This window comes from Centroberyx gerrardi, chromosome 1 (genome assembly GCF_048128805.1).
Source record: "Centroberyx gerrardi isolate f3 chromosome 1, fCenGer3.hap1.cur.20231027, whole genome shotgun sequence".
Taxonomy (NCBI): Eukaryota; Metazoa; Chordata; class Actinopteri; order Beryciformes; family Berycidae; genus Centroberyx; species Centroberyx gerrardi.
In genome coordinates, this window is record NC_135997.1 from 34,340,807 (window position 1) to 34,365,920 (window position 25,114).

Sequence of the window (25,114 nt, forward strand, 5' to 3'; positions counted from 1 at the left end):
ACGGGAAAAGAAATACCTGAATCGATCAGCCTTGGCTGGGAAAGCATTAGGAGAGACAGGCCTATTTTGGAGTTGACAGACCGGGGCATCTATTTGGGCTCGGTGTGCAAAATGTGCACCCTGTTTTCCAAAAAAAAGGGTGAACTGTCTGCCCATCTGGAACTGAAAGGGAGTACATGGAGAAATAGAAATTCTCACATCAGCTCAGCAGTGAACCTGCTGCCCCACTGAGAGGTAGCCGTCACATGCTGGGATATAGGAGCATGCATATGTATACACTCTCTCTTTCTCACACACACACACACACACACACACTTTAAATGCATAAAATCAATCATTAAAGGCACACACACAGACACAAATTTGCAGACACCTACACACATGCATGCATCCAGAAAAGCACACACGCGAGCATACATCCATGCACCCACACGCATCCAAATGAACCCTGCAGACGCACACCTCGACAGCCCGTCTGGCGCTTAACGAACATGTTTATATGTGCGCGTTCGCCACGCAAGCATATTTGTGTGTATGTGCGTGGGCCCCCAGCTTGTGGTGTCTGGCTCGCAGCACGCCGGTAAACAGCGTGCAGCAGAGATGATGTGGGGACTTCGGGCTCCATGATTCACGCAGACGGGTTGATTAAAGAGCAATCGCAGCCCCCGCAGTGCGAGGAAGGGTGGCATAATCACCGTAGGAAAAACACTGTGTGGTAGCATAAATCTCAGCATGCTTCGAGTTATGAAACTTTTGAGGGGGCAAAAAGTCATCAAATATCAAAAGTTGCCAGATAGACTGACGGTGTACGAGCAGACTCCTGCTAAGTGGCCAGATAGAAACTGGCCACTGAGTTTCTATCTGGATATCTAATCGCCGTGTAAAAAGAAAGTGAAAGACAGTTAAGAAAGCACAGATGATATACACTGTGAACAAAAAGGGTACTAGCTAGTACCAGAAAAGCTTAAATGCAAATGGTTCTGCATAGGAGCTTTGTGGTGCTGTAACAAACCTTTTAAGAACGTATGAAATGTTACAAACACAGCGTTCCAGGATGGTCGGAGCTAGCGGCGGCCATTTTTATGTGTACCACTGGGCTAGCTAGCTTCCATAAAAACCGACTTACGGTAAGTTGCTGTGGTGAGAGGTTTTACAGCAAGGACTTAAGGACTTTCTCTGTTGCCTTGCTGCCATGATATGCTAATATGCTAATGTTGACTAGAAGAGCTAGCGAGAGATAATGCTACGTTAGCCTCGTTGCTAACGTTAGCTTTCAGTTGAGTTTTGACAGTTTGCTAAGCACTCCTGCAACAGACACATGCAGTTCTCTTTACTCTCTCACTTTACGGCCTTAATGCCCAGACTTGCGTTGTCACCATAGCAATTAACCCTTAAAATTCCATAGTCGCCATATTTTATGCTGTACTAGCCAAAATTACAATGGCAAACAGTGGAAGGACCGTTTATCTCTTCAAGTTCTGTGGTTACAAATCAGCAGTACTAATAAAACTTCTTTTTGAAGAAATTTTGAGTCATTGCAGCTCTATATACAGCCTCTATCCCAGCCAAAGAACTCTTTTTCTGTGCGTAAATAGAGATGGACATGGTTTGAAGTGAGGACGCTCGAGGGTGCAGCAGAACATGAGGGATAATCTCAAATTTTCTCTCAAAAAAGGATGATCAATTTGGAAAGGATACACTCATACTCCCACAGATAAACCGCCACTGGTCAAGTGTTTGTATCTCGGTGTCTGTGAGTCAAGTGAATGCCTTCATTTTAAGCAAGCCGTTCGTTGCTGCTCTGTGAGTCAGTGTTATTACATTGTTCGGGATTGTGGCGGCTGATCGACACCGAGCTGACTCACGACTTATCTCCTCTCAAGTCCGCCGGCCCTGAAATTGTGCCCAAAGCTCCCCGCCGCATCAGAACTCCATTTTGACCAGACTTTTTGTGGATAACACACCTACACTATTCTCTCTCAACAAGCTGAGGCCTCTCGGTATCTAGTCTGCACCCACACTAACCCTCCAATCATCCTCTTCGCTCCCTCTTCACCTGACTCTCCTCTCCCCCAGCCTGCAGACACCGCCGTTCGTTATTCAGGTCAGCCGCTGTGATCGATTGGAAGAAAGAGGTAGAGAGAATGCTGGGGAGAAAAGAAAGAAAGAAAGACTCATAGGTGATCGCGTTGGATCACCGTAATGATACTAGAGGAGAGTTAAAAAAAACGACCACTGACAACGTGAGTAAATAAAATGTTTTACGTACACGGATAGGCATGTTTTCGTAACGTTAACATGTATGGAATGCACAGGAATAATGTGTCCTCACATGATACAGCACCAGTAAACATAACAAGCGGAGAGAGTGTGAAGGGTAAGTACGTAAGACAGTTGACCATTGACCACTAATGTCTTATAACATGGATCCAAGGGTGACTGGCACAATCCTATGGTACATCCAAACATGGAAATAACATGTCACAGATCCACTGTACACCTGACAAAATGTAAAATCATATATTACGAACCATAATAACTTAAATAAAGGCTTTTGAAACCAGTCGCCTTTAAATATACAACATATGCGAGCTAAAAAAAAAAAAAAAAGCTATTGTCCTTGTCCTGTTCTCTTGATGGCTTGTAGGTTCAGAGGTTGTCGAAAGAAAAACAGTCAACGAAAATGGCAAATTTATATTTACACCGAGCGACGCTCCATTATCCGCACTCTTTCCAGTTCTGATGTGATCGATGACGCCGCTTTGGCAGTTGAGCGCGGGCGCCCACGTCGCCTTCTTTTAGCAGAAAGGAACGGCGAGAGTCCATTCTCTCTTCCATTTTCTTTGCGAAAATGCATTAAGTCAAGTACTCCAGGAAGAAAACATAGAGCGTTAAACACAGTTCCGTGTGTTCAGAGTAATTGCCCCCCCAAATGGCCTCCGCGGAGGTGCACTGGCAGTGTCAATTCCGTCGGGAGCCCGCGGCCACAGACTCAGAGGTAACGGAGCTCTACGGCTTCTTGCTGGAGCAGGACTTGCAGCACTGCTGACCGTAGAACTTGTGGTTGCAGACGCCGTGCTGGGGAACCAGGTGGCACCAGCTGAAATGGTCCACACACTGCTCATCTGGAAAGGACACGCAGAGGACACGGCACGTTTTTAGAATCAATCGAATATAGGCAACGGCGAACACGTCGTCGCCCGCAAACAATGCAGCCCCCCTCTGGGCCAATCAGCAACAAATATGTCACCTTGTTTTGGCCTGTAATTGCAGTAGCTTCCCCCAGACTAATCAGTGCACTATTGAAAATGTCAGAACACATAAGTGAGACGCATCGGTCTCCGGTCTCGTCAGAATCCGATCAGTGGTGCTTGAGATGTTGCGTGAGACCGACAAATGCCCAGCTGGGAAAAAGTGGATTCCAGCTGTGAACTGACAACTGACAGAGTTTTCTTCTAACTTTCCACACCATGTTCATCTTTCCATGTTGGTCATGCAGTGCAGTGAAGGAAATATTACTCTTTTACTATGGTGTGTTTAAAATGGCTACAAAAGGTTTTCATAATAACAGCATTTCTGTAATTTCCTATCAATCAGTGCCATTTTTAGGTGGAATTTGCCAAAAACTAGGGGAGAACAGGGTAAGTTGAGCCAAAAGAGCCTTTTTTGTGTTATACTTCTCAAACTGAGAAATTAGCATGTACAGAAAATGTTTTAATTCCCAAGGATTCCCAACAACCTTGAATTTACATAGCGATTATTGTTTGAAATAAGTACCCATTTATTTTGCCGTAGTACCACAAAATATAATACGTGGTTCATCTTATCCTGATGTCCTCACACCAAATAGAATCTCTGTGATCTCACTCAGTGTTTTGCATGAGCTTGGAAATGAGAATTCGCAGTAGGAACAGGCACAGTTGGTTTGGAAACGCTATTGCACCCACTTAATGAATTGTGGCTTTTTCCCCCCTCCTAGGAATTTACCTCTCTGTGTTGGTCCAGCACCGGGGACCTGGCCTGGCATCGGGCCTGGGCGTTGTGCCGGTCCTGGACCGGGGCCAGGGGCTGGAGCCGGGCAGAAGTGGGTGTTGCACGCCCTGGAGGTGACGGGCCTCTGGTGGGGCAGGCAACCAGCTGCTGGGCGACCCTGCCGGAGACACTGGATGGACCGAGTCTGGACCCCTCCGCCACAGGACACCGAGCACTGAGACAGAGGCAAGGAGAGAAATGGTTGAGAGTAACAAAAACAAGGGCGGAAAGAGAGAGAGAAGTGAGAAGGGGGCACAGAGATATAAATAGGAGAGGGAGATCAAACGGGGAAGAACGGGGAGGGAGAGAAACCATTATAAAAGGAACCGTAGAGGGAAGGGGAGGGATGGAGGAAAAAGTCTAAGCTGAAACAAAGAGCAGATGAAGAAAACACACATCCCATACAGCATGTCCTCGCCCTGCAGCGAGCTGTCAGGAGATATCTTCTCCAGTGGAACACGCAAGGATCACAAGCGTTAGATCAAGGAGAAAAAAGACGCCATGCTATAAGAGGTTGCCCTTAAGACTTCTTACATAATAGATGATATAGAGCGTGCACATAGCCTACACCACTTGCCTCAATAGGCACTGTAACAGAGAGTCAAGCTTTTGGATAGCATCTGAGGCCCGTTCCACATCCCCAGCCGGTGTGGGCTAAGAACTTCCACCACCTGCACTGTGTGAGGACAGCTTGCCTCTCAGTTTGTTGGGATACTCTCAACATATATATATATATATTGTAGCACAGGAGACATTCATGCCCGCAATGTCTTGTGAGTGATGGTGTGGACATTGTGTTGCCTTGCTTATACCAAGCCCTCCCAGAGATAAGGGCCTGGTAAACAAAAATCAATAAAGTGAGGGAAGGCCAGGTGAGAAACCTAATGCAATTCAACTAAGACAGTCCTTTTCAGTGGATTATTAAAGTAGATTGCCAGTGTGTGTGAAGGACACTGGCATTAGTAGAAGGAGCAAAAGACTCCTTTTCTACTTCTTCCAGTACCTCCTGGCCTCATTTCCTACAATTTAATTCTACATTCACACACTGTGGGCATTCATGCTCAATTCCAAACTCAATTGCTGCTCAGATCTGAATTTTTGGGATGACTGTTTATATTTATTGTAGAATGTAACCCATACCAATATGAACCGACAGCAATGTTGACAATATCGCCTGCAACAATAACAAGACGTCACATCCGTTGACGTTTTGAACACATTTCGGTTACAGTCTGGGCCTTCAAGTTTTGACTGAATTGAGGCATCTCCCCAAATACCAATCAAGTTCGCTTTGTCAATTGTCTGAGGCAAATGACTTCAGATTTACTTTTTGTCATGGCAATTATAACAAATTCTTTTTTGAGCATTTAAATACAAGTTGCATGCCTCAGGATCTGATTTTGTACCATATATCCATGTGGTCCAGGTCAGGTTTGAAAAAATGCGACTCTATGAAGCTTTTCGCTGTTTACACTGATTGAAAAACAACAGATCTGTAAGACATGAGGGAAAAACTCAAATTTGGGACACTTTCAGCCAGAGTGTGCACACAGCCTAAAAGTCCCCCTGTGCGGACAGCTTTTGGACCGCAGCGTTGAAGCAGGAGGAGCCTACCTGTTGCCAGGGAGAGGAGTACCAGCCCAGGACCACGGCGCTGGAGGTGGTCCTGCCAGGGACAACCCGGGGGGGCTCCGGGCACGGACCTCGGCTGCAGGCCTGCTGGAGATCCACCGAGGGCTTGGCCATGTTCCTGCACCTCCGTATGGGGAACTCCACATACCTAGGATGGGGGAAGAGTGCTCAAAATGGCTATTCCTACAGAGCTTACAATTGAAACATTGAATTTAAATTGCTGCTATGGTGACTCCAAATATTTTATACTATTTATTTTGTACTTTTTTGTTTTTTTTACTTGAATCGAAAGTTTCTGTGGTTTTTCATGTGGTGAGTACATTTCAAGATTTTATAGCCCCTGAAAGTCTTTCAGAATTGAGTGTATGATTCAGAAGTATATGGGTATTGATCTGAAAATCTAGCTGTAATTCTTTTACCCCCTGAAGAACTGACTCTTTGGAGATAATGCAGTTTTCAGCCAGCGCAAGCAGAATGTTATAATGGTTGATTATGGCAAATCAAGATGAATATTTCAAAGTTGACAGGATTTCAAAGTTGGCAATTTGTCTAAATGTCAGCCTCTGCACTCCACACAGTGTTGTAGAGGCAATACAGTGTGATCTTAAGTGTTTCTGTGGATCTATTACAGTGTGAGGGATGTTTTGGTGTGGAGCTCCAGGTACGTACCCTCCCTGTGAGTCTCGCTCCCCACAGCGAAGCTCTCTCTTCTGGATGCCCGAGCCGCAAGACCTGGAGCACTGGGACAGAGTGGAAGGCAGGAGGGCCGATTTTAGAAAATAAACTGTGTGTGTGTGTGTGTGTAATGTGTGAGTGTGAGTGTGTGTGTGTATGTGTAATGGGGAGTGTTCCCATAGCAGCAGACACCACAAGGCCACATATTGCCATAGTGGGTTGCGCACTCCACAAAAGTACCTTTCTATGGCTCTTTTTCAATATCCAAACAGCAGTGTATTTTGAGAAGTAATTATCTTCACTTTGTTGTACGTCTCTGGCCTTGTACTGTGAATTTCCCCTGAACTTAACCCTCAGTCTGACCCATTCTATTCCATATTTAATGACTTGCTGTGTGTTAGAGTGCAATGCCCTCTCCCACTCAAACTACTGTACTTACCATAACTAAGAATAAAGCCGGGCTGGTAATAAAGGCGTCTTAGTCATCAAGAACAAAAACTGGAAAAGTCAGATGGAAACCTAATTTAAACTGCAATACAAAATCCATGCCTGTGCCAGGAAGGTGCAAAAATATGCAGGTATATCAAAAGGGAAACAGCGCATTACATTAGTACCAAAGAAGCCCGGGAAAGTCTGTTAAACTAGGTCGCCCTTACTTTTATTCTGTGGAAAGAAGAAATTAAAGCTGCAGTAAGTGAAATTTTCTAACCACTAGAGGGTGACAAAAACAGCAACACCTTTGTAAATAAACTCACAACACAACTCACAACAATCTCCGGAGGCCAGCCAAGGGCAAACTTGCAAAGCACCATGTATAAAGGCTAATAGCTAAGCTAACCGTACCTACGGAGAAGTCTCGCCGGTTGCCAGTCTCGCTTTGTCAGGCCTTTCTCCTGCGGACGTTTACGTGTGCCACAAGCAATGGCAAGTGAAGAGGCAGGTAGCAAGTTTACTAGTTTACCAAGTTTACCCCCTTGCTTCATCGAGTCCGCCACTATGTGAGCATTTTCAGGAATGGGAGGGGGAGAGCGCCGCTTTTAAACAGCAAGGGAGGTGCCAAGCTAGTTTTTAAAGAAATTGAACCAGGGACCAGGAGGAGCTTCGTCCAGGAGCAGAATTTGACAACACAGGTAGAAAAGGGGTGAAAACAGCAACACAGCTGGCTGCTGTGTGGATATTGGTTTATATCATTATGTCTCAGTGAAATCTACACATAGCACACGTTAGTTTCAGGTTTGGTTATAAGGTCTGATATCGCGTATTGCAGGTTTAAAGTACCCGGAAAGAGTCTTAGCTAACTGCCTCCTTTCATCTGTTGCTAGCTAACAAAGCTAAACAAAGTGGCAAAAGTGGCAAAAGCTAAACAATGGTAAATAATGTGGTTCCATCTTTTTTGACCCATTTAATTCTCTGTGTACCCAAAATGAAGAAATGATTCGAGATCACTGTTGGAGTTGTAAATACGCTGAAAGCTTGGCTTAAGTGGGCCTCTAGCTAAAATAATATGCTATGTGAAGGATATATGCTATATGAAACACCCTTCAAGAATGGTATTAGTGCTTACGGTGACAGAACCAAAGACAAAACTATATAGTTATTTGTACCAAACAGGATTTGAGAAGACAGTGATGATTAATAGGCGACCCGTCATTCTAAATATTTGTGCACATTCCTAAAAAAATAGATGAAACCTTCCTGAGAATACGGATTACATCAAATGTATGTAACACCTCTACCTTCTTAGGATGCTGATTAGCTTCGGGGTGAGCCAGCACATCTTGGAAATTGTAAGCAAATCCTTGATGGAGTGTAATGTCTCACAGCATAACATATTGGCATGGAAACCTTAGCTGTAATCCCAGGGGGAAACGGGCAAGGTTGCTGAGCGCAGCCGGTAAAATAATGTGGAAACCTCAAAATCAGCAGAGTGACCTGTATCCTGTCTGCACGAGGTGGAGAAGGCAACTCCGGATGTCAACAGCCCACTTTTACCACCTTCACTAAGTTAAGATGGTCTGTAGGTACGTTTTAAATCCTTTTAATGCTTATTTCTGACCAGAGAAGGCTCTTCCCGACCTGAAAATGCATTGCTCTTTCAGAACATTAAAGGAAAACCCCTCCCTCAGATGCTCTTACACTGTTATATATCATTAATCTGTGATTTCAGTGCATTCCAGGAGTTATTTTGTGATGAAGTGTTGTAATTTACTACTTTGGTGTTCCCATTTTCCCTCAACCTGCCTCGTCTACTTCTACCTCATATAGTGATTTCCTAGAATGCCTTTCAACAACCCCCAGAGAAGGGGCATGAACGTGTTGCATTCAGCTGTGGGTTTTGCATGTATGTGGCGAGAGTGGAGAGTGGACAAATTGGTCTCTCTGCCTTTTCTATGATAGATTTCTACCTGAATGATTGTTGAACGTCTCTTGGTGCAAAATGGCGGTTCTAGAAAGAAGCCCTCGCTCTTTGATTCTGAGGGACTGACCAAAACCTGACGTTTCACCAATTTTTTAACAGCGTTCAAGTGTTCCAGGGTGGGTTTTTCCTTTACCAAAATGATTCAATTTAAAATAACAATACTCTTCTACTGCAACTACGTATTCAGTTTCATGTAACTTCCTTCGTACCTCTCCCCAGGGGGTGGAAACCCACTGCAGCCTCTCGTTCTTGGGGCAGCGGCGCAGAACGCAGGTCTCCTGGGCTTTGGGTCTGTGGTGCTGCTTGCACATGCTGTCGGGCACCACCACCGCCTTGGCCCCGGGGTCAGTGCTGCGGCAGAACACGCTCCGCTTCCTCAGCCCGCGGCCGCACGTCTTGGAGCACTGCGGAGACAACGACACGGAGGGTGAGGGGCAAGTTGAAGAAGTCTTAGTTAAGAGATAGTAATAAACAGATTAGGAGCAAAAGTTCTTTACACAATATTTCAAAGACACAGATGACCGCGTCCTCAGGAGGTTCAGGAGGTTACCGATTCAATAAGCAAAGCTTTCATGATGACGAATAGATTAAATAATACATGCATGCCCATATAACTTGGCTTAATTTTTTCTCGCCGTTGCTTTAACCTTCAGCTTTCAGTGCATTTCAGCACTAGGCCAAATTAAATGCAGTTAAATCCTTGGCATGGGCACTGTCAACGTGTTTGTAATTCACCACATGGCGGACAAGAAAACAGCAGGTCACTGCTTCGATGATAGCCCATTATATCCTAACATTAAATACAATAAACCAATAACCAGGAGATGGGTTCGACCCCGACCCCATCACAGCGTCAGCAGCAGAGAGTGCCGGCGTAAACTCCGCATGAACCGGCGAGAAATGGACAACAGAGAGTGGCACGGCTCCGCTGGGACCGGCGGCCGCAGCTTTATGCGACCGCATCGCATTAATTTATTAGATGAAAGACACATACGCATCTGTGCACAGCGATTTACATGCACGCCCAGACACACACGTACGCACACGCCCCGTCCCAGTTGTCCTTTGGTGACTGGACGGTCCGATTGATCTTTCCGGAGAGGGGCGGCCTTGTCTCTGCCTGACTGCCTATTGAACTCGGAGCGGCGTCTGAGCATGCAAACACCGCTGTCCTAAAGAATGACAGCTGAATGCCAGGATTGTGTGGTTTGATTGTGAAAGCTGACACACCATCAGATCTGCTGCCAGGCCACTAATACTGTGTAGAGCAAAACGAGAAAATAAAAGTACTCGTCTGTTATTTTGAACTGTTTTATCTGTGTGAAGCACTGTGGTTATAGAGAGACTGGCCAAAAACTAAATAAATTCATAATCTGTTAATAGCCATGGGATTACATGGACAAAGCAAATCGTAATCTATTTAATTGAAAAAATCTGTCACATTCTTTCCGTCCTTCTTCCTATCTTTTATTGTTTTTTATAAGACAAATACATATTGTGAATACTGTTGTGAGGACAGACACGTCCATATCATTTTCCATGAGGTAATTCATTCAAGATGGATCAAAATATGCCAAACAGCTAATAGAGAAAGGCTGATCCCAGACCAGACAGTAGCTATTTATTCATGTGGATGGTCTTGTAGTTTAAATGAATTCATGCTTAGGCTTTTTTTTGTCGTTGACTGTTTAGACAGATGAGACAGAGGTAACAGAGAAAATATATCTATTGTGATTGCAAGTAAGTGACAGTTATGAGGATGTATTGAGTGTCTTTATGAGTGTGTTTTTGTTTCCATTTTGGACAAGTATGGATTTTTTGCATTTTTTTTTCTCCATATGACCAACAGAGGGCAGCAAAGTGTTTGTTTTTGCTTTAGGAGACATTAGTCTGCTTGCAAGGGAAACTGTGTGTGTGTGTGTGTGTGTGTGTGTGTGTGTGTGTGTGTGTGTGCGTGTGCGTGTGTGCGTGTGTGCGTGTGTGTGTGTGTGTCTGCTTGCATGCAGGTGGATGCTTGTGTCTGTGTGTCTGCGTCTGTAGCCATATCTATTCCAGGCACGTATCTCTCTGTCTGTCTACATGCAGATCTGCACACAAGCGTAGTGTGTAAGGGTTCAGGATGTTAATCTCTTGCCTCTCAATCCAGTCAGGACTATTAACTTTTTATTATTCATTTCCAACATGTTTGATTTTGACAACTCTGTTTGATTTTGACAAGTCAAGGACATGTGCTTCAGTAGGGCGAGCTGGTCAGTGGCTCAAATCTGAGCACAGAGAGCTGAGACCGAGCAAAGGAAAACAAAGGCAAAGGAAAATAATACAGGAAATGTGGAAAACAAAAAATGCTCAACCTCCATGTTTGTTTTGCTTCTGTGTTGTAGGAGCACAAGAGCTTGTGTTTTCATGAGATTCTGAAGGGCTGCATTACCCAAATGTGAAATTATGTAGTGTGTGTTCCCTAAATCCAGCTGGTCGTCAAGTGTGTGTTCCCTAAATCCAACTTGTTGTCAAGTGTGTTCCCTAAATCCAACTTGTTGTCAAGTGTGTGTTCCCTAAATCCAACTTGTTGTCAAGTGTGTGTTCCCTAAATCCCCAAAAAGCAATTAAAACAAGTCCAAAGAGAACCCAAACGATCCTTTCACCCACCTGCGACCAGGATCCGGTGCTCCACTCGGGCGGGCAGGCCTGGATGTGGCAGGGCTGGAGCTGGGCCGGGGAGATGACGGGGCAGAGGGAGTGCGCCACCACCTCTTCCCGTTGGTAGGTCACCTTCCTCAGGCAGCGCAGGGTCCTGGTCTGCTGGCCGCCTCCGCACGACCGGCTGCAGGGACCCCAGTCTGCCGTCGCCCAGCTGTGGAGGGAAACAGAGGTGGGGGAGAAGATTGTTGAGTTATGAGTTATTGAAAATGAAAAGCCTGTATCGGTGAGATTTAACATACACATACATACACTTGACCTGTGGAGGAGGGGTCATGCATGCATATGTTTGCGCACAAACACACACACACACACTGACACACACACATCATACGGAGTAGCTATACTTATGTGTGCCAGCCTCTGTCATCAGGATACCAACCACATGACTGAGATCCTAATCAGGACCGCCAACCACAGGTCCAAACTCTAATCTGCTGCACTTATTTTGGGCCCAAACACACACACACACACACACAATTTCACCCTACATTACCAATGAGTACTATCATACCAAACAGTCTTGTTAATTATTATTCAGTGGTTAAAGGAACCAACTTATTTTACTTGTTTTTCTTACAGTCTGGAAACTGGGATGCATGACACCACAGATCATACATTGATATTACAGTATACTAACAATATTTTGGCACTTGGGCATCACATGTATTGGTAGATTATATTTATTCTGTACACATGCACACATGGCTGCATGAGCTACAGATACTTTGGACACACAGGCAGAAACAGATGCATGCTCACATATGTGTGTTTACACATCTACACACACACATACAAACCCACAAACCCACTAAACATATGTTCCTACGGCATCCCAGTCCCATCCATCTCTAGCAGCACTATATGTATCTGAATCTAAACATGAAAACTATACTGGATATACAGTACAACTCTCCTTAACAGCTTTCCCAGGTCTCTACTACAGAATACACTATGTAGGGCCAACCGCAACATACAACATACAATAAGGGTATAGACAGATGTGACCTGGCCTAAAATCCCTGTCTGCTCCACCCTCCTCTTTCCATCTCTCTTTTTTTTTTTTTTTAACCTTTATTTAACCAGATAAGTCAATTGAGAACCAATTCTCATTTACAATGACGACCTGGCTCACCTCTTTTCCCCTCTCCTCCTTTCTCTCCATTCCTCTTTCTTCGCTACTCATTTCCACTACTCTTCTCACCTGTCTTCTCTTCTTTCATTCAGTCTTTTTTATCCTGTTTTTTTTTCTTCCCTCTCCCGTCCTCTCCTTTGGTATCTGTGAAATCATACTTCGCCACTGATGAAAGCCTGCTGCTGCTTCTAAAATAGCTTCTGTCTTGGCACTGGGGCCAAAGAGGGAGATTACAGCAAATGAGTGGTCTGACAACCACAGGCTTAGTAGAGGGAGATGGAGAGATGGGCAGATGGCTCGGTCCAGTTCTGAGACTACGTGGTAGCGCCCCGACCATTCCTCCATGCCTCCGACCTGCTTCGGGGGAAGAAAAAATGCTTTCATTCCCTTTCAAACCCAGCAGACAAATGAGGCAGCAGGGCTAAACTGCAATTTGGAAATGGGAAAGATGTGACCCATTGGGCCCGAAAAGCACCGGTTTGGATTGTTGGCTTTGGGTTTGTTTGCTTTTTTTTTTGCTTTTTTCCCTGGCATATAAATAACAATATATCATTGGGGGAAAGAGGCTGAAGTGCCACTCCGCTTCGCTGCAAACCACCGTTGGCCTAGCTGTAATTTCTATCTCTGAAATCTTTCAATAACTTGCAATTTTAAGGCATAAGTACGGTGGCCCAGGAGTGCATAACATAACGACTTTTGTGAAGCAAAGAAAAAATGATAACACTACAGCATTAAGCCACAACATGAAAAATTAAGCCACAACACAATGGAAGTGACAGGCGGACTTGTTTGCCTTCAAAATAAAAGTGTTACAAAATACAAAAGTTTAAATGTGCAAAATTATAGATTTAAACCAATTTATTTGTATCTAACCATACCCAATAAGCGAGAACTACTATTTGATGTCATAACAATCATGAAAAATACCATAATATGCTTTAACTACTACTGCATATGAAATACCTTAGATAAATATTATGGTATTTTTCATCATTATTATTATTATTATTATTATTATTATATGAAACATTAATCTGAGTTCTCACTTTTTGGGTTTGATGATTAAATGCAAATAAATTGGTATTAATCTATGAACTATTAATCTATGAGTTAATGCTGTTGTGCTGTGAGTTAATGCTGTCGTTGCGTTGTGCACTCCTGGCCCGCCGTAATAAGAGAGGAAAACTGCAGGGGAAATTCTGAGAGGCTCACCCATGCCTGTTTTATCCCTCCTCACTGTATGGCCACAGACGAGTTACCACCACTGAACAAATATTGATTCTTAACCTAATAACGACTTTGGTTGAAGGGAACCTTATATTAAGTTCTTCACAGTTCTTTCTTTGCAGAATTACATACCAAAATTGCCTCCTCTGCCAAATAGGTTTAAAAGAAAAACTCCTAACTACTACTCTTAATACAGCTATCATGGATTCTTTCAACCCGTTTTTTTTTTTACATTTTTACATTTGTGTGGATTAATTGGAGATTTTCCCTCTATACTCACTCAAAAAAAGTCCCTTCTATCTCACTCCTTAACTTTTATTCTATTTCTTTCACTAGCACTTCACTATAGGTAAATATGTTAAGGGCACTAAGACCTTGACCTTTGCAATCCTTATTTTTGGTACACTCATTTTGCACTCATTGTAAATTGCTCTGGATAAGAGTGTAATCTAATTGTAAGTGTAACTACAGCTAAATCTGGTTCGGTTCTCGTGGCACACATGCATCCTTTGTCTTGTGGGGGGTCTCTGTTTTTCTCCAGGATTTCCCTGGCACGGTACCATGCGTCTCACTCCCGATTTGTCTGCATATGCCCCTACAGGACGCGCCCAGGGAAACCCCGAACCTGCGGTAAGTGACTCTGCAGATGGTCTCTGCCAAGAGGAAGAGCAAAACGACTTCAAACAGGAGAGACGGGGAGCCAGACGGACGCGTAGAGGGGGAGAGGAGACAGAAGGCGGGGATGGGGGCTGTGGCATGGAGAAAGCAAGACAAGACACAAAAATCTGTAAGATATGAGCATGTCTTTTACCTGCTGCATGCTGGCAGATTGAATTGGCTTCTTATAATTCTCCCAGCATCCCCTGATCACAGTCCATAGTCAAGGAACAATCCATAGTCAAGCATCCCCAGTTTTCCCTGACACACTTACAGGTGCGGTCATCTAAATCAAACAGGCTGATTCTTAACCCCACCGTGCATTTTATGCAACTTCACCTGCACCCTTAGTATTTATTATAAGGCTTAGCGCCCCAGCGGGACGGGGACTGAAGGTCTACAGCAAAAAGGGGGAGATGAGAATGGGGGTGAGGGGGTGGGGGGGATTTTTTCTGGGATTTTTTTCGGCTGTGCACGGCTAGACTGGCGCGGCCCCCATGGGAATCCCGCGGTCTCTGCACAATAAAACATGGACAGGCCTGTCAGCGCCCGCGATACACGCCGCAGAGATAAGCAGGCACTTTTACATCCCCACCCCCCCCTCCTGTCAGACATGCACATAGCCACACACTCTCTCTCGCTCTCTCACACACACACACACACACACACACACACAGGCGTGCGCAGGCAAACGCACACACATCCCACCTTGTAGTTTTCTTTTCTCCGTCGGGCTTTTGACTGCGTGCCCATCTGCTCCCTCGGCTCGACTCGGTTTCTTTTAGCGACGGCCATAAATCGACACGTACGCACAAGCGGCTACTGTATTTCAAGATCCCTGGGTGTCAAAAACGGCTCTATTTTTCCTGAATGGGACAACCGCGCTGATGTTAGTCACCTGGGCTTTATATCATTTCCTCTCTCGCACACAAAAGGGGGGAAGGTCACGACAGCAGCGGGGCTGTTTAATACCTTTCGCCTAGATAAGAGAAATGGTATGCCCGAGATTAGGGGCAGGAAATGCCCTCTCGGGTGGTGGGAAACTTAGGGAGAAACAGAGGCTGTATGTTGGAGGTGTAACCGATAGCTGTCTGGCTTGTTCAACCCCTGACACAGGAGAAAGTTCAGTCTGGACTTGTTGTGGCATGGTGGCTGGCGGCGGACGCAATGACGGCATCATCAGCACGGGACGCGAGCGGCTTGCATTTCAATTTTTACCCTTGTATTTTATCAGAAAGATGCGTCGTGTGTATGTATATATGTGTGTGTATGTGTGTGTATATGTGTGTGTGTGTGTGTGATCCCTCTGAACCCTGGGCCCGGTTCCCTGCCTGTCCTTTTGAACAGTGCTGTAAATCAACCTAGCTGTAGTTCCCTCAGCCAAAGGCCCACATAGGAGAGGGGCCATTTATTTAGAGCTGTTTCAACTTGCTCCTCCACTGCACTTTAGCCTGGTTTCCTCCTCTGCATCCTAACAGCGGTCCGTGAATGCACAGACTCCTTTATACTCCAAGTAGGCTTGGGCCGATATTCGGTATTATCGATTTTCCACGATAGCGAATATCGCTTTTTTAATTCAAGTGGGTTCCCTTTTCCACAATCAGACGTTTTTTCTGGAAATAGCAGGAATTAGCAAATTATACCAAATGGCCGTTGTTTCCTCCAATACTAACCCCCCCCCCATAGCCTTATCTTGCTTTCTTTCTTATTCATTTTCTCTCTCTCTCAGTTTCTAAAGAGGAAAGTGCATCCCAGATTAATTTGGAACATCTCTCTAACCAATCTCTTTATCTTTTCTACCCTTACCTAACAAAAACAACCAACCAAATTAGAGAGATTTGGTCTCAGCCTTATGTCTGGGGTTAGATTGGGGGATAAGAATTTTCTTTGAATATTTGCGTTAATACCTTCTTAAAACAAGCCTACATAACATGAAATTATATAAGAGATCAAGACATAAATGAAGCAATCTGTGCACGTATTCAAAATGTATACACAAAATGTATATGAGGTTTGCTCCAGGCTGCAGTGATTTTTGTCCCTCCTAATCCAGGCAGTAGCTGGGTTTCCATCCAAGTATTTTTTTTGGCAGATTGTAATGTATTGAATTAGAAAAGCTGAATGGAAACAGCAAAAATTTGATAAAATTTCCTCAATATCACAAAGAACCTTGAAGTGGCAAATGTTCTTGTCGATAAAGAAATTATGCAATAAATAACGATGGAAACACATTTGTTGAATAAATTATGACGTAGACTTGGCATGATCGATCGTGCATTTGGCCAACATCAGCTGACACTAAAGAAAAATAACTTGCCCAAAACTAATCAATGACTATCCATTTTATTTATGTGTTTTCTGACATACAGGAATTCGGATTTATTCGTTTCAACCTTGCTGATGGAAAGGCATCTATTTTGCATTTTATTTTTTGTGACATCACAAACGTTTGCTTAATATTCACTCAACAGTTGGATAGAAACATAGCTAGAATGACATCGTGGTGCATGTAAACCAGACATCCGGGGTTTGAATCCGGCCCGGGACCTTTGTCGCATGTCATCCCCCTCTCTTTCCCAGGCTGTCCTGTGTCTCTCTACTGTGTACTGTCTAATAAAGGCAAAATGCCCAAAAAGTAATCTCTTAAAAAAAACAAGGACACCGCAATGCAGTAAGTAAAGACTCAAAATGCAAAAAGAGAAAGAGATCGGGAGAGCTTTCATGTATTTTCTCAAGAAGGACACCGCAGAGAAGAAGGGAGAGAGGGAGAGAAAAGGGAGGGATGAAGAAGAAGAAGAAAGGGGGCGGGGGGGGGGGGGGTCAAAGAGAGAGAGGGAGGAAGAGGCAGACTGAGCAGAGTGGTGGCTGCCCACAGCAAATGGACCACAGGCAACCTCCAGACTGCTCAACCACAATCTGTGTGAGTGTAATGAAAACAACGCCTTAAGTCGCCGAAAATTTGGCAACATAAAGGCCCATGCCACATACCCCACTTCCAACCACACACACACACACACACACACACACACACACATAGCACTTACTATGCGGGGCAGGGTTGTGTGTTGCAGAGGTGAGAGCCCAGCGCTGGTCTGGTCTGGGGATTGCACATGGTGGAGTTGACCTGAACCTTCTGGTCCTGCAGACAGATCGCCTTGGTCGAGATACGGCCTGAGAGAGAGAGAGAGAGAGAGAGAGAGAGAGAGAGAAAGAGAGAGAATTTATACATTTCATATTCTGCATTTGCTGACATCTTGAATGACTGTTGTCTGAAAATGTGGCAAATTATTACTTTCAATTTGATTCCTCTCTCTGCTCAAGAGAGAGGAAAAGTCATTCTTATCAGCTGTAAGGGCTTGTATGCCCTACTCCTTTTCTCCTGACTTCACCTCCCACACACACACACACACACACACACACACACACTCTCAGTCCTAAGAGGGGCTATGGAGCAGCGCATGAATAAAACAGAGAGAGAAAGTGAGGGAAGAGGGAAAGCCAGAGAGAGAAAGATGGAGATCTCTGTGTTAACTCAGTGTGTCTGTCTGCCTGCTGGCTGTTGTAGCCTCCCGGGACAGGGAGAATGGAGCTACAAGGACCACTGACACACACATACACACACACACACACACACACACACACACACACACACACACACACACTGCCATCCATTGACAAGTGAACAGGGGAGTGCAGCGAGTCTTTTGGGACCAACAGAGTCTGAACTTCTCAGTTGACAAAGGTGCTTTTCATTAGCCTTAACACACTTCCTGGCCCCCACGCTAGCAGAAAGACACATACACACCCTACACACACATACACACCCAGACAAATACAGACACACACAAAGATAAACATACACACAGACAAATACAGACACACACACAGACAGAACACACACAGACGCATAAACCATCTTTCTCTATCACACACATGTAAATGCATACACACACATATGCAAATGCCTGTGAGCATGCGCACACACATACACACACACACAATTCTACCTTTGTTTTCTCTCTCATTCATACACATTTACACACAGATGCACAAACTATATGTCTCTTATTTCCTTATTCACACACATACACAACTCTATTTTCTCTCTCTCTCCCTCTCTCTCTCTCTCTCTCTCTCTCACACACACACACACACATATACACACACACACACAGGCGGTCTCACCTCCAGCACAGGGCGCAGAGCAGTCGGAGCGCACCACACCCCAGCTGTATTCAGGTTTCCTCTCGGTGCGAGGCAGAGTGTACTCCCACACCACGCCCGGGTTCTTCCCCTGCAGGAGGATCTGTCAGGCGGCAGCAGAGACGGACAGAGAGACGGAGAGGTGTCACTCACTATATTTACACCTCATCTATTTTCTAACCTTTGATTTATCCGGGGAAAGTCGACTGAGCACACACGTTCTTTTCCAGCAACGTCCTGCTTTCACATTCACAACGGTATTCACATACACCCATTATACCCATTATACCCATTATACTGGGAGTTGCCCACTGCAACCACAGTCTTCTGCTGTCGGCCACTGAGCAGCTCCACTGGAACAGATGGGGGCTGGTTAAGTGCCTTGCTCAAGAGCACATCAGTGCTAGCTGATACATGTCTTAGGCCTGTTACCTACTGTACATAAGCGACACATGCATGAACACAAAGGGCAACGCAAAAGGCGTTTCTGACATTCTTACATAGCAAAATGTAATGAAACCTAGTCCTAAACGAGCAACTACCAATGTAGAAGTAATTTCCTGTGTAAACAAATGAAAATGGCAGCGTCTCAGTCAGAAGAGACTGGCTGATCTGGCAGCACCATCTTCTTTTCAACTTGTTCTTTTGGCAGCAGTGGAGAATGTATAAAAGCCAGCCTAGTGCTTTGCTCCCTCTTGTGGATAAATGCAGTATTATCTTCGACAGGGCTGTAGGAAGCTGCTAGACGTGCATGTACTATGTAAGCAGACAGCTTGCGTAAGTCAAGAACTTGCGTTAGAGTATGCATACCTTGAGTGGAGTATGTAATGGACGCTACAAATGACGCAGACCCTTCTGGACCAATCAGTGTCATTTTGAAAATGCCACAACGCAGCGGTGAGATGCATCATTCCCTAACGTTTCAATCACTTTCCCCACCCACATTTTCTCTGACCTCTAGGCTACCACCGCCCCTCTGCGCTGTGTTAATCGCACTCATTTACTCTCATTCCAAAAGAAAAGCAGTAAACATGTCTTCCCCTACAAATGACGCAAACCCCTCTGGACCAATCAATCAGTGCAATTTTGAAAATGCCACGACGCAGCGGTGAGATGCATCATTCCCTAGTGGCATCTGATACTGATGAACAACAACAACAACAACAACGTGTCTGCATGCATTATTCATACAGTATGACCTACCCTGCATGGCAGAGTGTATTTAAACTCGGAACTCATGCAGTCTGAGTCCAGTGGCCGGTCACTGTGTATGACAGCGCTCCACAGCCTGGGACTAAAGGTAACACCGGTGACCACTTGGCAGCCTAATTCAGCCATTCAGGGCCCATCAAGCTGCTAGACCTGCTACCCACTAAGCAGAACGCTCCAGAAACATCAAGGAGCGCTTTGTTCCCTCTCTAGCCCAAACTGGCCCAAACACACACTTTTATGGGGCCACTTTATTTGGCCAGTACAGTCTATGTATGAGGGACACTTTCCACTTTCTTTTGACAAGTTGCTGCCTTTACCGCATCGTCTAAACTGTGCTGGTGAGGACGCATATTCTGGGTTACCTTCTCTGAAAGGGAGATTTATTTGGACGTTCAAGTCAAGCGGGGACCAACCAACGGATGAATGAATGCAGACATACACATTAAGGCTACAGGAGAACCATCAGGCTATCATTAAAGTATCCCTATGAGGATTTGCTTCCATAGAGAGGAATGTTGCTTGGGCCGCAATCACATGTTCAGCTGGCAGTGTGTGATTTTAAACCATTTCAAAACACTGTGTTGGATCGCATTCAGCATAGCTAATATTCATTGTGTCCTCCCTTCCTTAGTTCTGTTAGAATGAATGAATGAATTGAATGAATTATAACTAAATGCAGCTCAGCTGTAGTTCTGGTTGGGTGGGTATTAGTCCTTATTTGACAAATTGTATCAGGTTCAGCCGTCTCCATCCATTCCAAGGCCTGACAGACATATCAGTCTATCAATATCTGCAATAATGAGCTTTGACAGGTGTATTTTCTTTGGGGTATATCCTAATGTACAAAGGAATCTACCATCCACCATCCAGCTCAGAGAGCCAGGCGTCTCCTGGGTTCGATCCACATTCAACAGTCCTGGGGCGCCTCCACCGACTGGACCAGTCACCCCGCGCCGCATGTTAACTGTTCCATGTGTACGGTCGGCTCAGTGCCAGACAGGAGGGGAAAGGAGGGCTGTTTATCTGGAGAACAAGCGGGGGGGGGGGGGGGGGGGGGGGGGGCATCTAATGTCAGACACAACACACACACACAAACACGCATGCCTGCATAGATACATGCAGACTTACAAGCTTGTCTGCTTATGACTGTTGTCATTCGAAACTGAGCAAAAGCATGAGTTTGTTCAGATTTAGGGTTTGCATGCTGAAACGTGTTGTGCCTATTCTTCTGCATCGATGAAAGAATAAAAAAAATGTGAAAAGAAGTGAGTCTAAGTGCAGACTCTTTTTCTCCTTTGACTGGTTTTGTTCACACCGACACTACCTCATTACAGGGTCCCTAGCCAAAGTTTCAGATCATAACACACCGTCTCCTAACACATCTCCTTCCTTTTCCAACACGCAGCCACAAATCATCACGCCCAAACTGCCAGCACCCAGCCAAGCCCTGACCGTACGCTAGTCTAAGCTAAGTGGACGTCTTCACTCGCTGCCTAATCAACAAAAAACAAATATACCTCGACATCAAAGGCAAACACCCACGCAGTCTTCATAGAGAGCTACCAAGCTTCCTTTACCAAAATGTCTTTGGCCATTAGCCACAAGCCAAACCTCAGTTTAACATGCCACCAGACACACTGTCCCCTCTAAACCTGAGGAAGTCTGGGCTAAAATGACCAAAATATCTTTGTAGCCTTGGTTTCCACCGAATCGCATAAACACCAACGACACTTCAACACCCACACTTCCTTTGCTGATGCTACCTATCGCAACCAACCAAAACCCACTGCCATGAACCGGTTTCCACCAGTAACCACACCGGGCCTTCATGCTTATACAAGCAAACTGACCCTTACCAACACTCATATTCCTTCGCCAAGTAACCAGTAGTGACGTGAACCAGCAGCTACAAAAGCGTAGCTCAGCATGACACATTTTTTGCAGTCCCTTTAATAAGAGGATCTACCCATCCTTGAAGCCTTGAAGTTTACTAAATAAATGACTTCCCTTTCCTTAGCCATCCATGCTGTATAACACGCCCAACCAACCACTGTGTAATATAGTCTGCCAGGAGAGACACACTGACTTTCAAACATTAATTTCAGACATATCCAAAGTGTCCTCTCCTCTTGAGCTGTTCTGTCTGGGACAATTGCACCCAATGCTCACACCCCCAACTGCAGTATCTGAAATCATAGACAGAACCCACTGGCTATTAGCTACAACACTCACGCAAGTCCACTAAAGCCACAACAACCAGTTCCCTATAGTCACTACATGAGCCTGACCTGGACTGACAACATAAAGCTACTGTGAATTAGTGGTAGAGCGCAAGAGTAAACTCATTTTCACTCAATAACAAGCATTCATATCTGACAAGGTTGCTATAACCCATATGAAACAAGAGGCACTCGAGCAGCCTAATGTGCCACCATAATAACCATGATATATTAAACATAACTAGTTATGCTAATGATGTCATTAATTAAGCTGATTCATGCGTTAATTAGCAAATATTTCACACACACTGATACCACCACATCATGCATTTCCATGTACCATAACAACAAATGCACGTCACATACTCCTCAGAATGTGTTTAGAGATTTGTTTAAAAAATATATTTATTTGTTCAGGTGATATTTTGAATGGCCAAAATATATCTTATATGTTCTCAACAGGAAGGATGAGTAGATTGTATTTATTTTGACCAAAATATATTTTGAATGAATGTCATCTACTTGTACAAATTTACATGTAAATTTTTGGCCATTTTATGTGTATTTTGAAATCTAATTCCTAAATATTCTGAAGTCTGTGTGAAATGTATTTTTACCTCCACCAAGGAGGTTATGTATCCGCCGCTGTTAGTTTGTGGTTTTGCTGTTGTTTTGTTGTTGTTGTTGTCTATATGTCAGCAGGATATAAAAATGTATGAACAGATTTCAATGAAATTTGGTGGACAGATAGGCCTTGGGCCAAGGAACAACTGATTCAATTTTGGTGGTGATCTGGATCTGGGATTTCTGCCAATAGACTATTTTTTAGCCGTAACTATGAAACTAACGGGGACAGAGACTTGATTCCTAATCCTAAGGGTATATTTGCAGGGTCAAGAAATCAATTTAACTTAACATTTAAGTGATGATGATGTCTTTGGGTGTGTTAGCAAGTGCGTTCTAGTTTGCATTATGGGAAGGCAGGATTGGAAGTTAGCTGCAAATGTCTATTGATTGTCTTAAGGTTCACAGAAAAATCATGTCTGTAGAAATAAATACGTCCTTCAGAAAAGTATCACAATGAGGTGTCTCTCTCTTAAGTTTAAGTTGTGCGACTGATGTCAGGGAGTCCACATTGTCCCACAGTGCAACATCATACCGCAGGGTGTATTGGTTTTCACTGCCCCGCCACCACACCACTCATCGAGTCAAGATGAGATGATGATGAATTACAATGTGGCAGACGCAGATATCAATCTCTCTCGTGGACCCGCAAACGCTTTGCCCTGCACTGGCATGACCTCGCCACGCCGCACCACAAGAATGTCAATTCAGTGGGAATAATCCCTCCTTGGTTTCCAGCGAGACCTCCAGAGGCAGCCATATGTTATGTCTGCTCCCTCCTCCTCCTCCTCCTCCTCTTGTTAGCTCGTTCTCTCACTCCTTCCCTCTCCCCCTAACAGCTGAGCAGCGGAGCAGATGTGAACACCTTGTCACAGTTTGTGCTCACACTCCTCAACATTTGTTTTCCTTTGAGCGTTTCAAGCTGAGTAAGGGTCTGGGAGTGATCGATGCGTAGCAACCCCCCTTCTCTTTCTTTTCTTTTTTCTGTGACAGCGCCAGCTCGGTAGAATGTGTGTAACGCACGAGGATGTGTGAAAAACTCGAAAACTCTATTTCCTTTTATTCCCCCCCCTCTCGCCGTCTCTCGGCTCTTTTCATTTGCTGGGGAACGTTTTAAGTCTCCGCCGCGCCCTGACCTTAACTTCTCACATCCATAGAGTTCAATTGCAGAATTCCTAATCTTTTAATCTCTCCCTCTCTATCAACCTCTCTCTTTCTCTCTCTCCTTTTTTTGTAATTACAGGACATACTTAGAGAGATTATGGCCGTGTCATCTGCAGATCAGCGGCATGCCACCACTGAGCGCTCTGCCGGACAGACGCGGGACTGGGACTCGCAGGCAAGCCTGGAGGAACGCTGTCAGTTTTTGCGAGCTCCCTAAATGAAGATTGTGATGCTCTTAAAGCGAATGAAAGATTGCATTGCAGGTAAAGACCAGTGATGCCCCAAGAACTCCAAGAATTTCTTAGAGAATTTCTGCTCTAAGAATTGCTAAGTCTGTCTGTGGGGCCGAGAGTTCTTGAGAAGTTGCTGAGAAATAATCCATAAAGGGAATGTAAACTGTGCTGATCGGATGGTGTCGTGAATGGGGAACAGATTATGTTACCCTGCAAATTCAGGCAGCGGGGTAAATCTTGGGTCGTACCTGCAAAGTAAGGTTCCACCTTCTTCTGGGAGAGAAAGAACATTAGGTTTGGATCACCAAGCTGCTCTTCTGCAAGCATTCCACTTGTAGGAGGAAACAACAATGGGCTTCTAAAATAGTAACACAAACACACAGACATTTCCTGACTGCCAAACAAGTGACCAGCGAAGCATTTTGGAAATATCACAATGGTATTTCTCCTGGATTTACAGGCCAATCATTCCTGCTTTAACTGCAGTTCAATTGTAGCCCAAGGGGCCGAGAGGAGACTCGCTTTTACATGACTATCGCTTCACCCGTGGTGGAGGGGAAAAAACCCAAACGTCTAGCCTTCACCTGGTTTCCACTTCTGTTTCCACAGCTAGGGTTCATAGTTCAAGTGAAAAGAAATGCTTTCGCTGACAAGGCTAAGAGGGAAGCACATCCCACACATCCCACCTTTCATGGGAGGAATGACTCGGCCACATGTCGAGCATTCGTTTGGCTGATACGCCTCTCCGGCATGGCGTTCTGCCGCTTCGGGACGGGTAAAGACTCGCTCTCGCCTCAAAGCTCTGGCTGCTCACACACCGCCGATTACAAACGTGCTGAGGTGTTCATCGGCTCGTAAATCACCTCCCGTACGCGGAACATCTCACTCCAACAACTCACTGGTTCCGTACTTTTCATCCCTGCCTTTGAAGGGCAGTTGATTTAGGGATTTTGCTCGCTCTATTAGCCTAGAATCACATGGCTGC

General features: G+C 44.9%; 1 protein-coding gene across 1 annotated transcript in view; it reads right to left on the reverse strand.

Annotated features, from left to right (window-relative positions):
- Positions 1 to 2,912: 2,912 nt before the first annotated feature.
- Positions 2,913 to 25,114, reverse strand: part of adamts18 (ADAM metallopeptidase with thrombospondin type 1 motif, 18) — a 63,792-nt gene continuing 41,590 nt past the window's right edge. The window contains exons 17-24 of the mRNA XM_071896218.2: positions 18,660 to 18,780; positions 17,519 to 17,645; positions 11,405 to 11,609; positions 8,968 to 9,162; positions 6,334 to 6,404; positions 5,647 to 5,812; positions 4,057 to 4,207; positions 2,913 to 3,125 (exon numbers count right to left, since the gene is read on the reverse strand). Coding sequence (XP_071752319.2) covers positions 3,010 to 3,125; positions 4,057 to 4,207; positions 5,647 to 5,812; positions 6,334 to 6,404; positions 8,968 to 9,162; positions 11,405 to 11,609; positions 17,519 to 17,645; positions 18,660 to 18,780 — 1,152 coding nt within the window. The 3' untranslated portion in view covers positions 2,913 to 3,009. The remainder of the gene's footprint in view (positions 3,126 to 4,056; positions 4,208 to 5,646; positions 5,813 to 6,333; positions 6,405 to 8,967; positions 9,163 to 11,404; positions 11,610 to 17,518; positions 17,646 to 18,659; positions 18,781 to 25,114) is intronic.